Here is a 16,104-nt window from a genome sequence, read left to right on the forward strand (position 1 = left end):
TATCCAAACTATAAAATAAATAGTATCGCAAATAAGGTCTCTATAATATTTACCTGTAAACGTATTCCAGTTTCTTCTTTACTTTTTTCACTCAAACTAGAAATAGCTGTACTCTGGCTTGCTTCTTCAAACGTAAGACTTCTGTTTGTAACAAGAGCATTTCTTTTAATGAGAATATACTACTTTGAAGCTTGTTAATAAAGACAGTATAGACTTGGATGGGAAAAATTAACCAAGGTCATAGATAAAACATAGTGAAACATTTACACTTTAAAATTCAATATAACTTACACAATTGTGAGCATTAATATTTTGAAGGAGAATCAAATTTTAATGACAGTCTGATATATGGGGAGGCCAGATACCAAAATACACTTATTTACAGAGCCTGGCCTGTTTCAAAACAGATGCTCCCCACTTCCTAAATGTTCTATCAGTGGTTTTACCTGAAGTTCAACCTCCTTAATAATCATGGGCACACAAAATAAGACCACAATGAGACACTACTTACCACCTAATAAACTGGCAAAAATTAGGAAGTCTGATGATATCAGGTGTTGAGAAAGCAGGGCATCAGTGAGATCCCTCTACCCCTAAGATTATAAAACTAAGCACAGGATGAAAACCTGAATTTGTGGAGTCCAAGGCCTGAGCTGTAAACCATGCATTTATATATAAGACACTCAGTCCCATAAGTGATTTCAACTCAGAAATCATGTCACCCCTGAACTGTTTATGACAAGAATAATCCAGAGTATAAAATAAATCTTAAAAGTGGCAGTACCTGTAGTACCTCTAGTACTCCTGTTCGGCCCCTTCCTTAAATGTAAGGCTTTCTACTCACCTCCTCCCCCCTGAACTACATTTCCAAGAAGGATTTAAATTGGTATAATGACATTAAAAATAATTTGGCATTATGCTTTTAAGGCTGAAATTCTGCATACCTGGCAACGCAATAATTTCACACTGAGACACAGATCATTAACCGGGGAACAGGCCAACGAACCGTGCTGTGTCCTTGCGAGGAACACGAAGCGGCAGTGATGAATGAACCACAGCCACACACGCATAAAGCTCACAAAAATACTGAGCAGAAAAACAAGTTGTAGAAAAGTCCACATATAATTCATCATAAAGCTCAAAAATGAGGAAAACTAAAGTATATTTATGGGTTCATACTCATCTGATAAAAACAACATCTGTAAAAACGAGGAACACAGAGCCCCTGGAGGGGCACAGAGCACCGAGGGATGGAAGCACACTGATAACCCCCGACCTTTCTATCCAGACACTACGGAGTTTCTTCACTAGCAAGTCATGGAGAGAGAGTCAGGTTTCAGAGGAGAAATCTGGAAACTGGGGAGACAGTCCTGCAGGTGATGACTTGGTCAGCCCAAGGCTGTAACCCTCCCTGGCAGTCAATGCCCCACTGGACCAGAAACACTGAAACCACTGAGGCCAGGAGCTAAGGCCTCTGCTCTAGATCAGAATGAGGGAGTTTTGGATTTCTCTCTGAAATAACTACGGACACTAACTTGGAAATTTCATTTGTGCTCAAGAGCAAGTTAACAAATCCAACTGCAGGGCACCTCTCCGAGTCACTGAAGAAAACTAGCATTCCCTGCCCTCCATCAAGCTCATCTCTCTGTCTGCTCTCCCTTTGCCATCAGGCACCTGGAGGGAAAAAGTCAAAACCAAACTGGTAAAGCAGACAGCAAGCCTTATGGTCAAGGACTTGTTCCTAAAGTTAACCAAAATAGGGGCGGCCTGGGTGGCTCAATGGGTTAAAGCCTCTGCCTTCAGCTCAGGTCATGATCTCAGGGCCTTGGATCGAGTCTTGCAGGGAGCCTGCTTCCCTGTCTCTCTCTGTCTGCCTCTCTGCCTACTTGATCTCTCTGTCAAATAAATAAATAAATAAATAAATAAAATCTTTAAAGTTAACCAAAATAAAACTCCAGGCCTTCCTGCTTATTAAATAAGCAATTTTTCAAAAATGTGTCAAATTCTATACAATCACCTGCCTACCAATTCAGGTGATTTTATTTATACCCATCAAAGAGTTCAGTTATTCCCTCCTGATCAGTAAGAAATACTCTGTGAAACCAGGATACTGAAACATGTTCAGATCAGAATTCCTAGCAGACCCTGACTCAGATTTTAAGTCTCTAAGAATAAGCAATAACCCATTTCACATACTCATCTTCAATTCTGAAGACAGAATTGTCTTTATACACAGTCTACAATGATGGTGAACACATCAATCCCATGTTATGCACAGTATCTACATATCGATTTTTGTTTTCAGTTGAAAAATAGAAACTAAAGACCAAGCCATAGAGTTAAGAAATCAGTCCAGGCACACTGACTGATGTTTGGAGTAGGATCTGAATTCTGGCTCCTGGTTTTCCACAGTCTAAGACCCACAGTACTTCCAGCCTAAGGACAACCCAAAGCAGAAACTCTAAGTCGCAAGCATGAGAAACGCAGCAACGTTGTACACCTTCGCTTCTTCGATTCTGTAATATGAATGGTTCTGTGGTTGGAAATCGAGGCTGACAACAAAAATAAACACTAGGCCACGTCAGATGAATAAATCCGAGGGTTGCTGGGATGATACAGTGCACGTTTTCCACTCTTTACCCTTGCTGTTTTTCCTTTTCCACTATGATCTAGGAAACACCTGTTCGACTCTTAGAAGAGTTTGAACTCAGAGGAAAAGCTAATTAAATCAGTAGAAATCCAGGTGGATAGCAAAGTAATTAAAGTGATTTAGAAACAGAAAGAAATCCGTTACATTACTTTATAATCAGCAAGTAAAACGGATTTTGAATAAGCTGAGGTATTAGGGGTAAAATTAATTTCACTGAAATTGGGGAATCACTCAATCATGTGAAAACTGTCTGTGATCACTTGTATTAAGTTCCCGATGCTACCTGCTGTGGGGAATATACAGAGACGTAACTGTGGTCTTTGTCCCCCAGGAGCTTGCTATCTGGAAAATTTCTACAAGTCTTATCTAATAAACACCCCTTTTACTTCTTTTTTTTTTTTTTTTTTAAGATTTTATTTATTTATGTGACAGGGAGATCACAAGTAGACAGAGAGGCAGGCAGAGAAAGAGGAGGAAGCAGGATCCCCACCAAGCAGAGAGCCTGATGTGGGGCTCCATCTCAGGACTCTGGGATCATGACCTGAGCCAAAGGCAGCGGCTTAACCCACTGAGCCACCCAGGCGCCCTCAACACAAATTTAAAAAGCCAAAGGTCTGAATCCCATTACCTTCTGTCTTGGTCTTCCATGCTTTTCTTATCTGCGTAGATTTCTGCGTAGAGCAATGCTGTAAAGTGAGCAGCACAAGACTGAGCGACCTTGGCAACCTCTAGATAATTCAACTCCAGCCAGAAGGCATCATCGAAAACTGTTCCCAAGGAGGGTCTAAAGAAAAACGTAACATGCGGTTAGGTCCCTTTCTTCACCTTCAAAATCAAGAGAAAAGCATGCTCGTCTAGAATACAGTGCAATCGATCTCTGGTGAAAAAGAAAATGATGCTCGCGGGGCGCCTGGGTGGCTCAGTGGGTTAGGCTGCTGCCTTCGGCTCAGGTCATGATCTCAGGGTCCTGGGATCGAGTCCCACATCAGGCTCTCTGCTCAGCGGGGAGCCTGCTTCCTCTTCTCTCTGCCTGCCTCTCTGCCTACTTGTGATCTCTCTCTGTCAAATAAATAAATAAAATCTTAAAAAAAAAAAATGATGCTCGCGTGCCGCCCCCCAACATACAGCCGGCCCACTCTCAGCATGAAGAGCCCGAACTCTGACCCTTCGAAGAGCACCCGCCATGAAGGCGACGGGTCATCAGATCGTACAGATGTGGGGTTCACGTTTGCGCTCCATCAAGGCAACCACAGACCACAGGCTAAGCACGGGCCGCCCAGCATGGCGAGCAGCACCTACACACAGCTTTTCTAGTGCGCGACTGGATGCAAGGACTGTTTCTGCTAAGACACGATTATGTGTTTCTCCTAGTGCAGTTCATGTCCCAAGTTACCAAACCACCATCTGCGATGCTAACAGCAGGTCAGGACTGGAAAGGACCAGAGATAACACCTCTTCCAAAACCATCATGACACATGAGACGCGACAGAGAGTGGCTAAGGGCGCTGGTTGTGGAGGGGGCACAGACTGGTTAAAATCCAGCCGGGCCCCCCACCGCAAGCTGTAGCATCTGTAGCAACCTCACTTCCTGAGCCTCAGTTTCCTCAGTGGTAAAGCCTGGAGACAGCACACGTCACCAGCAGTCGCCGCAGAGATTCGAAAATGCTCACGGGCTGACGGGTCAGGAGCTGACACTTAACTACAGCGACCGCGGAACCTGCATTTCAGAGATCACACAGCTCCTAAGTCCCGGACTCGGACTTGAACTTGGGTCTTTACATGCTTTGTTCTATTCACTTTCTCTCCAGCTCTTCCTCGAGGCCTCTTCAGAACGAGAACTGAAGTAGAAGAACCTCTACGCTCTCCGGGGCCTGCCCAGGGCAAGACCACTCCACCTCTAAGAGAATTCCACACCGGACGATTCCAAGGTGAGAGGCTTCCCCACACCGAGGAAACAGAGGCTCCAGCTGCAGTTAAAGCTCTTTTCGGGCTTTCCCAGAAGAGGGTCTGGTACAGGACAAGAAAGTGAATCAGTAACCTTCTAACTGGCAGCCAAGACGCCGAAAGACCCAGCGCTTCCAGGAACGGAGCAGGATGGAAGAGGGGGACAAGACGTAAAGGCGTGCGGGGATTTTTCAGTTTCCTTCTGCCTCTCCTTCCCACGCTTTGTCAACCACTGCCACCAGTCGGCCTGCGCACCACAAGCCACCAATTCTACCTCCCCAGTTACCAGTCTCCTACACTGTTTCCTCGCAACTCTGGTCAACGCAGGAGCAGTAGGGGTCAATCTGACCGTGACCTCTGGCAACCCCTGCACTCACTGTTAAAACTCTCATGAGGACTAAGAGGAACAAGATACTGTACGATAGAACCATTTATCACCATCAAGAAAATCAATACCGCCACAGCACAGAATACAGAACCACGCATTTTGAGACCCGTGACTCACAGTAAAGAAACTTTATCTTATCCAGTTCCTGATATTGTCTTAACCAAAGTGTCACCCTGAATATGGATTATTTCAGGAAGATCCAAGCATCACACAAATTAAATACGGCACCTTACAGCAGCAGCACCTAAAATAATCATGGTAAAATTCAACCAGCAAAATTTAAAATTTAATTTTAAAATTAAAATTAACACTGCTAAATCCCCAAACTCAAGCAGCAATATTGATTTTGTTACCTCTTCTGTCTCCTCATGTAGTCCACAACAGCAAGCATTGTCCTCTGTGACTTTTTATCCACACAGCATCGGAACAGGTGCTCGGGCTCTGAAAAGGAACGAGCGCTCCCTTTAGTCCCGGACAGACCTGCTTACGCACACTCCTCCCTCGTGCGTCTGGTAGGACGTGCAGAACCTGGCACAAAACTGGTTCTTAATAAATATGAATGGAGAAGCAGAATTTAATGGCATTTCTTATTTTTGAAACAAACTACTGTGCTTAGGGACACCCAGGTGGCTCAGTTGCTGAAGTGCCTTCCTTCGGCTCAGGTCATGATCCCAGGGTCCTGGGATCGAGCCCCGTGTTCAGCAACCTGGTCCGTGGGAAACCCGCTTCTCCCTCTCCCTTTGCCCCTCCCCTGCTCATGCTCTATCTTTCTCTCCCTAATAAATAAAATCTCTAAAAAAACAACAAAAAAAAAACCTACTGTGCTTAGTAAAACTGAGAATTTAATTATATTTGTACTGGGTGCTCAGGATACAATCCCGAACACGACAGCCTACTGCTGTGCACACCAAACCCGAGACCACAGTGTGCCAAGGGCTAGCACCAAACAGGGGGACGGCATAGAGAGGCCTATCGAAAAGAACCTGATCTGAATAAAAGTTTCATGGGGACAGTGACAGAAGAGTGACAGTGTTCCAGGCACCAGTTACACTCCTGAGACGGCCAACAAGAATTTACTGGAACAGTACCACCTGTGCCGAACCCCAGAGCTGGAAGGCAGTAGGGACACTGGGCCAAGTGAGGAACAGACACTCACATTCTTTACCACAGAGAACATGCAGGATCTGGCCACCACATGGACATGGGAGAGAGGTTCTCGGGCTTGGGCAATGGAGTGCCACTCACTGAAGACATGAGAGAAGCAGGCCAAGGGAAGGGGATGAAGAGGGTAAGTTTACTTTGAGAAGCGAGTCTGGGATGCACAGGAGACATTCAAGGGAAGGCAGGAAAGGGACAGACATCACAAAAGATAAACCATTTAATCTAACAGCAATCGGGATCTATCTTCCTTTTAAACCACAGAATTTCACACATGAAATTTAAATTTCCTTTTACAGCCATATAGATACGGCACTTTACGTAGAAGTAAAATAAAACAGGCTATTTTTACCTATGAATGGTGACAGCATAAATATGTATGTATATATGGTAAGCATGAAAAAAGTCTTGGCCATGTTCATAACGAGCTGTCAGGTCATCGTAGGCGGTGACTGATCATATTACTTTAGTAATAAAAAGTGTTTTTAATATGACTTTAATATTATCTTAATATTTAAAGTTTAAATGTTTACCAGTAATTGAACTACGTACACCATATTTCCGAAATTAAGGACAGGAGATACAGTTTAGTTTGCAAAAGTCTGTATGAGAATTTTCATTTCATGAATTTCATTTTGATAATCTAAAGAAAATTCCCATAAGCATATTGTGGATCATTTACAAGACCAACTTGTAATCTACCAGAACACAGAAGGAGCTTCATGTCTATGTTTAAAAATTTTATTATTTCACCTGAGAGACGGGTAAGTGCTGTTAATGGAGAAGAACTCGTAAAACACAGAACAGAGCAAACTGAGGTCGACCAGACATTGCGGTCATGTCAAGCAGAGGTTTCAGCAGTACAGAAAGGAAGACTGGAGAATCACATGGTCACAACCTATGCCGAAGTGACAGGAACCACAGCCAAGACTGGGGAAGAGCAAGTTGGCTGCCGTGAAACACACAAATCAACAATTGTCCGAGAAGTGTCCTGGTCTCACGTACACTAAGTGAATCTGTACCTGGTTTCATGTGTGCACATAAAATATGTTACTAACACATATTAAAGACTATAAGTTCACATTCTAGATTTGTGAATTTTTTCCCTTTAATTTTAGGTTTGAAAAACGGACCCCCAGCGAGCCCTCCAGTACGCGTAGATGTATTCTGTATACACACGACACACTATTCCTCTCCTCATGGCAGTTCTCCTGCTATACGTTCCTACTGTGGGAAATAGTATGAAGCATAAAAAGAAATTCAGTTATGTAAGTCAACAAAGTATAATCTATTTTGTTTTTTTCTGGGGGAGGGTTGTTTTGTTTTGGGGTTTTTCTGTTGTTGCTATTGTTAAAAAAAAAAATCCAAGGAAGTATACCAAATATTAACCACAGTGATCCTAGATCATAGGATTTACAGGCAACTTAATTTTTAAATTTATGCTAATTTCTCTATTATTTTCCACAACAAATATTCTGTAATACAAAGGGTTATTTTAAAAAGATGAGTTGGCCAGATCTTTACCAAAAAATTTCAACCTCTCTTCCAGTACAGGATCCCGAATATTTGCTTGCATTTATTTGTATGCTTTTCCCACTGCGAGGATGCAGGCGGTCTTCTCCATATCTGGGGTGCCAGTGCCGAGCACAGGGCCTGACACACATGGAACGCTCAGTGAGCAGCTCCGCTATCAGAAGCCAAAATTCCCTAGTGACATATTCTACATCGAGTGCTAACCCAGGTGCTTTACACACATTGTCTCATGGAAAATGGATCACAACTTTCATCTCCGTGCTCCAGATGATAAGAAAATAAATACTCAGAGGTTACAAAATTAAGCCAATACAGCATCCTGAAGGGATTCAGACAAAATCTTTCTCTAGAACTGAGAAGTTAACCATATAAATGCTAGAAATTTAACCGAATACCTGAATCCAAATTTGCAGGGGTCGTGGATCGGCTCGTTGGTGAGGAGTGTCTGAAACAGTTCGTGAAAAATCCCTGAATGTGTGCAGAAAGCAGGTTTCTCCATGATTCATCTGTATCTTGGAGTAAAATATCATGAATCAAGTATGGAAGCACAGTCTGACAAAAGTCGGTTTTCACCTGGAACATACAAACATGTGGCATCAACAGTCCGCATGAAAATAATCTATTTCGCTTAACATTTTCATTCCGTTCCTGGCATCTCAGACTTAAAAGAAAAACGATAGACAAATCTGTCATGAACTCAATGTATCTCTAAAACACATACAAAATGCATGTACCAGGCAGGGCTCAAGAAAAATCAAAGTAACCTACAGTGTCGACATGAAACGAAGGTGTTCATTACACAACTGTCCGTTGCCAGTCTGGGTCACACACACATAAAGAAACAGGATGATGTTTACAAATGAAATTATTACATCATGACTGCAAATAAAATTTCAGAGTTGGAAAGTGTTACTAATAACAGTTTTCTAATTTGATATAAAGGAAAATGGAGAATCAAAGTTTAAGAGAAAAGCTGAAAATCTGATTTTTGTACATTTTCTACACTCAGTGAAAAGTCCTCCTGACTCTTCTTCTACTCAAGTGTTTATTATTTTAATAAGCTCCTATTTGAGTATACAATTTGGGTACTTATCTGTGATACACTCCCAAGTGTAGAAAAGCACTTTAATCCTTGTGGTACACTAAAATACTCTGCAACCTTATCTTCGTCACGGTACTCTCTTCATGTATTCATCACATACCACACTCACAGGACAGACGACAGACTACCAAATGCACACTTTCTTTTTAAAATAAAGACAAATAAAAACGGCAGTTTTAGAAATAAAGAACTGAAGGAATTTGAAATTGGGGTGTTGTGTATATGTGTATCTGGAACATTTTATCTTGTGGCGCAAAGTCAGAACTTTATAAAAAACCCTTGGCCATGTTCACTAAAGGGAAATGCTCTGTGTGTGTGTGTCAAGGCTATCACTGAGCGGACTCAGTACAAGTGCAGTGTAGTAATGCGGGGTGTGATAATTTATTCACTGCCAGCACTTCTTCTGTAGAAGCAAAGACTGCTTTTTAAACTGCTTTCAATGAAGGCACTTTATCAAACAAAATACTCTCCACTATCCGTTTTGGTTTCTTATTTCAAGTTTTTACTTGAATTCTAATTAGTTAACATACATGGTAAAATTGGTTTCAGGAGTGGAATTCAGTGATTCATCGCTTACATACAACACCCAGGGCTCATCACAAGTGCCCTCAAGTCCTCCTTAATGCCCATCCCCCACTCACCTCCTTCTGTCAGCCTTCTGTCTGTTCATTGCCGCGAACAGTCTCTTACGGTTTGTTTCCCTCTCTTTTCCTCCCTTCCCCTACATTCATCTGTTTTGTTTCTTAAATTCCACAAATGAGTGAAATCATATGCTATTTATCTTTCTCTGACTGGCTTATATCGCTCAGCATAATACCCTCCAGTTCCATCCACACCATTGTCTATCAGTTTGTTACTTTTAACTGGTAGATGTTTGAACTAGTCAGATATTTTGTTTTCAAACTATCACCGAATCATGCTTAATGGGACCATATAAATTATATTAGCATTAAAATCTTAGAGCATCATGATATCAGACTGCTTTAGATGGCATACTTGATAAAAGCGTGTAAATTTTGTGTTTGATTTGGCATAAGCCTTTACTCTACTGAAACAAACTGTATTAGACCTTCAAAAATAAAAAAGCAGGAGCGCCTGGGTGGTTCAGTAAGGTAAGCATCCAACCCTTGGTTTTGGCTCAGGTCGTGAGCTCGGGGTCACGAGATAGAACCCCGCATCAGGTTCCACATTTAGCACGGCATCTGCCTAGAATTCTCTCCTTCTCTAGAGTGGGAAAGGTGAGAAAGAGAGTGCCTGCTCACTCTCTCTCTCTAATAAATAAATAAATCTTTCTTAAAAATAAATAAATAAATAAATAAAAATTAAAAAGCAATGTTAACTGCTACCCTATCTCTTTTCTTTACTCAAGAAAGTATACTAGGGAAAGTAAATGACAACAACCTTAAAAAAAAATTTTTAAAAAGCAGACTTTTGGTTACTATAAGTAATTTACAATCATCAGTATTGTAACTATTGTTAGTAACAAACGATGCACCCTTTAGAGCTCATCTGGTACGTAGCTCTGCCACAGCTGAACCTGACCACACAGAGCTCCAACGACATGAAGATGCTCTGTTTGATGGACTCCCAACAGCTGAGCACAGATGCTTCCTGGAGATGACTTGCATGACCGCCCCCCACACATACTCTTTTTAGAAAGAGAGGCCATAAATACGGACTCGGAAGCCCAATGGAATGGCACAACCAAAGGAAACTATGAAAAGGCTCAAATACAAAAAGCACAGGTAGAAAGCGATTAAGGCAGACTCATTAATTTCCTTACTTCACACATTGGCTTTAATAATTGAAGGATTTCACTTTTTGTGCCTCCACTATCCAAAAAAGCACAAGTCAGCCTCTTTATCCAAACGTCATGGTTTTCACTTTGAGGAATCCACAGGCTCATATCATCCAGGCCTTCTAAAGGATTTTCTTTGTCTAGTCTGGGCACTTCCAAAAACTAGAAAGAAAACAGTCAAAACATGTAAGTAGAGTAATTAGAAATATGTTTTCTCTTTTCCATGCAGAACAAGTATCTAGGCATAAATCTGTTTCTAAACCAAACTAAATATAGTTAAAAATAATTCTGGAGGCACCGGATAACTCAAAATTAAAATACATTTATGTTCATATGGAAGGCCAAGTGGTATGATAAAGAATTACTGGTCTATGCAGTAGGATACTTGAGATCTAATCGCAGCTCACTAGTAGTATAAGACACACATCACAAACTCTCTGCCTCACTGGTCTCATGGACAAAACTGCTTCAAGTCTACCACAGAGAACTGACTTCAAAATGTTAAAACTACAGTGTTTTACAGATTATGTTACTGGTTTTATTAATAGTTTATATTACCACAAATTTCACTAAGACCAAAATTATACTTATGATATATTAAAAAGACTATTACTACAGTGGGTATATGTCCCAAAGTTAATTTGGTGAAAATTCTACTGTTTATCTCCCAACAGCTTTAGGAAAAGAAACTATTAAAGACAAACACTTAGACTGAAAGAGAAGCAAGAGTTCTTATATATCATTCAGAGTCCTTTCAGTCAAACGTGGTTATGATATTAAAGTGGAAAAAGGGAGAATCTACAGGTAACCTTGTATTTCACTAGGCAGCTGTGATACTTTAACTTCCTAAAGAAATATACACTTGCTTGTTGCACAATACCTACAAACCACACCAGCATCAGTGGATTTCTTGGCATCAGTGTAAGGGTTTCCTACTCCTAAGACGAAAGGCCTATCGTTAAGAACGCCTCCTATCACCCAAGTCAGTCATAAGCTGACCTTTCTATCCCAACTTTTCCACACTGCTATAATTAAAAACACAAATCCGCTGGATTCAAATACAGCTGGAATTACTTCTAAGAAAAGTTAAATGTTAGTATAATACTATTTAGGCAACTTGATATTCATATCCCACAGCAAAGAGAACTGTTTGGGTATTCAATAAATATTTATTATTTGAGAGACCTTTTTTTTGGATGTTCTAAAAGGCTGTAGATAGATCAGCATCGGATCAGGTGTCATCTTGTAAATCTCCCAGAAACTATGTCCAGTCTTTGTAGCTAAAATGCTTTTCAAACAGGTAACAGCAGCTGATCGCACTTTGACACTGGAAAACATAATTCAGATGCTTACTAAGTATATCAACTACTGATAAATGTGAAACAACCTTCAAAAAATTTTAAATCTAAAATTTTAAATTTATTTTACAGGTTGACCCTTGAAAGAGTTAGGAGCACTGATCTCCACACAGTCAAAATCTGTATTTAAATCCTAACTCCCCCAAAACTTAACCACTAATAGCCTGCTGTTGACAGGAAGACATATAGGTAACACAGTCAATTAACATAGATTTATAAATGTGTTACATACTGTACTTTTACAACAAAATAATCTAGAGAAAAGAAAATGTTTTGAAGAATATAAAAGAGAATATTTTGAGAATATAAGAGAGAAGATACATTTATATACTATACTGCATTTAGTGAAAAAAGTCCACATATAAATGGACCCAGGCAGTTGAAACCTGTGGCATTCAACTAGAAAGTGTAAAGGTCAACTGTGTCAGGCAGTTTTTACTTAGGAAATCTTACATCTCTAAATAAAAAGTTAAGGGGCAACTGGGTAGCTCAGTGGGTTATCTTCTGTCTTCAGCTCAGGTTATGATCTCAAGGTCCTGGGATCAAGCCCCGTATCAGGCTCCCTGCTCAATGTGGAGTCTGCTTCTCCTTCTCCCTCTGCCCCTCCCTGCTTGTGTCCTCTCCTTCTCTCCCTCCCAAATAAAAAAACTTGGTAGTTAAAATTCTACAGCAACAATGCCAAAATTATCAAAAATTTTTAATATTCTTTCAGTAAACCTGAGTTATTTATCACTGCAGGAGGGGAGGGCCGCAAAGGAATACAAACAGAAGCAATCTCACAGCACCAAACAGAAATGAGGATAGAATCTGCAGCAATTTTATTTGCATAAACAATTAAAATGGGCAAAAGAAAACCCTGTCTGATTACCTTAAGATTTCTGGAGTTATGCTTCCTCTCTAGGACTTATTTTTAAAGGATCAAAATATTCTCAATGAGCACAGTGCCTTTGACAAGTGCCCAAAACATCTGCTTTTGCAATTCTCCTATTTTTGATGTGCTGTATCGAACCACCTGGCATTTTCTTATTGTTTGTCCAGTCTACTGTCACTAGAATTCAACATGGACCTTGTCTGGTATGCTCGTCCGTGAAGCCAGTGCCTGGTACACAGCAGGGCTTCAGGGATTATGGCAACTTGAAGGAGAATGTTTTGGTTTCAAGAGATGTTAATTTTGGTAAAGTATCAATCTCCCTGAGTATCAGATGAAGTAGATGCGAGCAGATATACGGGGTCATCCCATACTCACCAATCTTCTATGAGCGTGTTGTTCAGGTAGGTCAGCGTTATGAAGGTCCACTGAAGTTCTTTATCTACAAATAACTCGGAGGCCTTGGTAGAAGATGTATCTCTACTATGCTGTATAGCTATCGTGGAGAAATCAATAGGACCCACTTCTCCCAGGCAGCTCCCAACAGCCTCTAGATTTAGAAATTCCTTTTCAGTACAGTTGTTACTAAAGATCTCCCATAAAAACAAGTTTTCTAATTTCAAAAATACCATGTTTCATCATCCTTCAAGATTTAAGTGGTTTCTCAAAGACTCTGTATAGATTAAAGAAGCTACTATATATTGTAGCATTTTCTTTATATATCCATACAGGCAAAAGATATTTTCCCCTATAAAATTAGTAACAGAATACAGATAGTAAAGGATGAAAGTCTAAAGACAGCTACTGTGTGAACTCATCAACAGACTTTAAAGCTGTTAAAACATTTTTGAGGTATTTAAAGTACACAAATCTTAAATACTCAGTTCAGTGAAAATTCACATACACATTTTTTTCCACCTGTGTTGTCACTACCCAGATGAAGACAGAGAACACCCTGATGCTCGTTCCCAGCTGTGAGGGAATTTAATTAAAATACCCCAATTTTTTGATAGCTCTCCTTTCAAAAGGCGGAGCCCTAGTTCCTCACCCCGAGTGTGGGGTGTACTTGGTGACTCACTTCTGACAAACAGAGTACTAGGCTTTCACTTCCCTGATTGAACTTATCCCCAAGAAGTGGATTCTCCTAGATATTATTATAAACAGAATTATAAACAGAATGAAATTTTCTTTCTAGATTGTTCACTGAGGGTGTATAGAAACACAACTAAATTTTGTGTGTGGATCCTATATCCTGCCATTGTGTCAAATTCATTTATTAGCTTTATTACAGTAGGTTTCTTGTAGATTCTCTGGGATTTTCTAGATATAGCATCATGTCATCTGTGACTACAGACAGTTTTATTTCTTTTTTTCCATTCTGGATGCTTTTTCTTTCTTCTCGTTCCACTGCTCTGGCTAGAACCTCCAGGATGACGTGGACCAGCACTGCTGAAAGCAGGCAACCTGTCTGCTTCCTGACCTGGGGGTGAAAACTTTTGGTCTCTCACTGCTAAGAATGACCAACTACACAGGAAAGCCGCTCCGGGCTCATGGAGCAAATCAGGTCTGTCCCTAGAAACAGTTAAACTACAGACAAACATGTGAATTCCTTGTTCAGAGGAAACTTCCAGGGGGCTGGTAAGGCTCTTGTTTCGAGCTTTTCGATCTGGGTGCTACATGCACAGATACTTTCTGCCTGTGAAAACTTCCAAGGTACATACTGCTATCTGCATACTTTTCTGCATGCAAAGTGTATTTCAGTAAAAAAACTTAAAAAATAAAGAAGTCCTCCAGTTATTAGCCTCCCACTGAGAAGACAAGAAAGACTCCACTGGAAGAAAGGAGAATCTGTGAAGGACCTTTTACTCCTCCGTTTCTCTTATTTGAAGCACCGTCGTGATGACAACGTCTGGGTGCCTTCATCCAGTGCTCACCAAGTCTAAACACCTCTTCTAGGTGGGATGTGCGGTGACTATTTACCTGACACTAGGACACTCCCCAAATCGTGGTAGGAAAGGGCCCAGATGTGGTTTTCCTATCTGCGTTTAATTCACCTAGCCCTCCAAATGCTTGTTCTTACTCTGCCCTATAAAAAAGATCCGTTAGTACTGGTCAGTTATATTTATAAAATATATCAGAAGTCAATTTATTTGCAACCTAATACTACAAATACTTATTTGTGACTTCTTCTAAATTTATAAGATGTTTTTAAGTGAACAGGGATGCACATGTGTAAATCACTAATTTTCACTTTATGCAAATGTTTAAGGAAGGAAAACAGGAAAGAAGAACTGCTTAGGAACACTTCAACTAAACAGAAATAAAACTCAGCTAGCACCTCACGGTGCCCTATTATCCCAAATTGACAAGCTTTTACTGAATTTGAAAACAGAGATGACAACTCCAACATAAAAACTCAATTAGCCAAATGATTTACCTAAAACCTCCCGCTCCCCAGTGTGGTTCACAGCCATCCGGCATAACTGCAACAAGCTGACAATGAGCTTCACCATGATGCCCTCCTGCGGGTTATCTAGGAGCAGTTTAGAAAAAAATGGTTTCAACTACAATGGAGAAAACATGTTTCCTCACATTTATAGATTAAATTATCTGACATGAAAACTTTCATAAAGGTTTTTAAAAAACATGGTTTTAAAACATGAGCTGGTCAAAAAACACAATGTGACTATATCTGAACTTCCTTGTAAAACAGAACCTTGGCAGTGACAGCAAAGCAGTATCTGGCAGACAGAGAAAGAGAAGCTGCGCCAATCAGCCAATACCTTAGCAAAATCACTAAGAGTTAGAAATACGAAAATCATTCAACATTGACCGGCAAGAAACTTGGAAGCACACTCTGGTCTTTAAACCCTAGATTCAGTCTAGACCAGCAATGTCCAACAGATAGAACATGTTCTATAACGTGTTCCACACGATAGAAACGTTCTATAATGTGCTCTGTCCAACAACAGCCACGAGCGTCATTACTCCTGAGAACCTGACATGTGCTAGTACAATAATGAAACTCAATTTTAAATTTTACTGAACTTTAATTCACTGAAATTTAAATATCTAAAAACAGCTAATGGCTATTTTGGACAAGACAGGTCTGGACCAATGAATTACCCAAACACATAAGAACAAAAGAAAGAGGTGATCATCTTTTACACACACACGCATCTCAGAACAAAAGCACTATAAACTCTGAGCTCCTATGATCCAGACCAAAATCAGTTTTTAAAACTACTGGGAGAAAAAAACCACCATGGAAATAGGAAATTAATGGGTAAAAATTGAAAATCAAA

The 16,104-nt window shown here is 40.5% G+C and overlaps 1 protein-coding gene across 2 annotated transcripts in view; it reads right to left on the reverse strand.

Annotated features, from left to right (window-relative positions):
- Positions 1-16,104, reverse strand: part of ATM (ATM serine/threonine kinase) — a 123,467-nt gene that overhangs the window by 35,498 nt on the left and 71,865 nt on the right. For both annotated transcript variants that reach the window (XM_059418019.1, XM_059418010.1), the window contains exons 35-42: positions 15,237-15,332; positions 13,178-13,349; positions 11,759-11,900; positions 10,559-10,735; positions 8,069-8,246; positions 5,336-5,423; positions 3,279-3,434; positions 54-141 (exon numbers count right to left, since the gene is read on the reverse strand). In XM_059418019.1, the coding sequence (XP_059274002.1) occupies positions 54-141; positions 3,279-3,434; positions 5,336-5,423; positions 8,069-8,246; positions 10,559-10,735; positions 11,759-11,900; positions 13,178-13,349; positions 15,237-15,332 (1,097 nt within the window). The remainder of the gene's footprint in view (positions 1-53; positions 142-3,278; positions 3,435-5,335; positions 5,424-8,068; positions 8,247-10,558; positions 10,736-11,758; positions 11,901-13,177; positions 13,350-15,236; positions 15,333-16,104) is intronic.

Source organism: Mustela nigripes, chromosome 1 (assembly GCF_022355385.1).
Source record: "Mustela nigripes isolate SB6536 chromosome 1, MUSNIG.SB6536, whole genome shotgun sequence".
Taxonomy (NCBI): Eukaryota; Metazoa; Chordata; class Mammalia; order Carnivora; family Mustelidae; genus Mustela; species Mustela nigripes.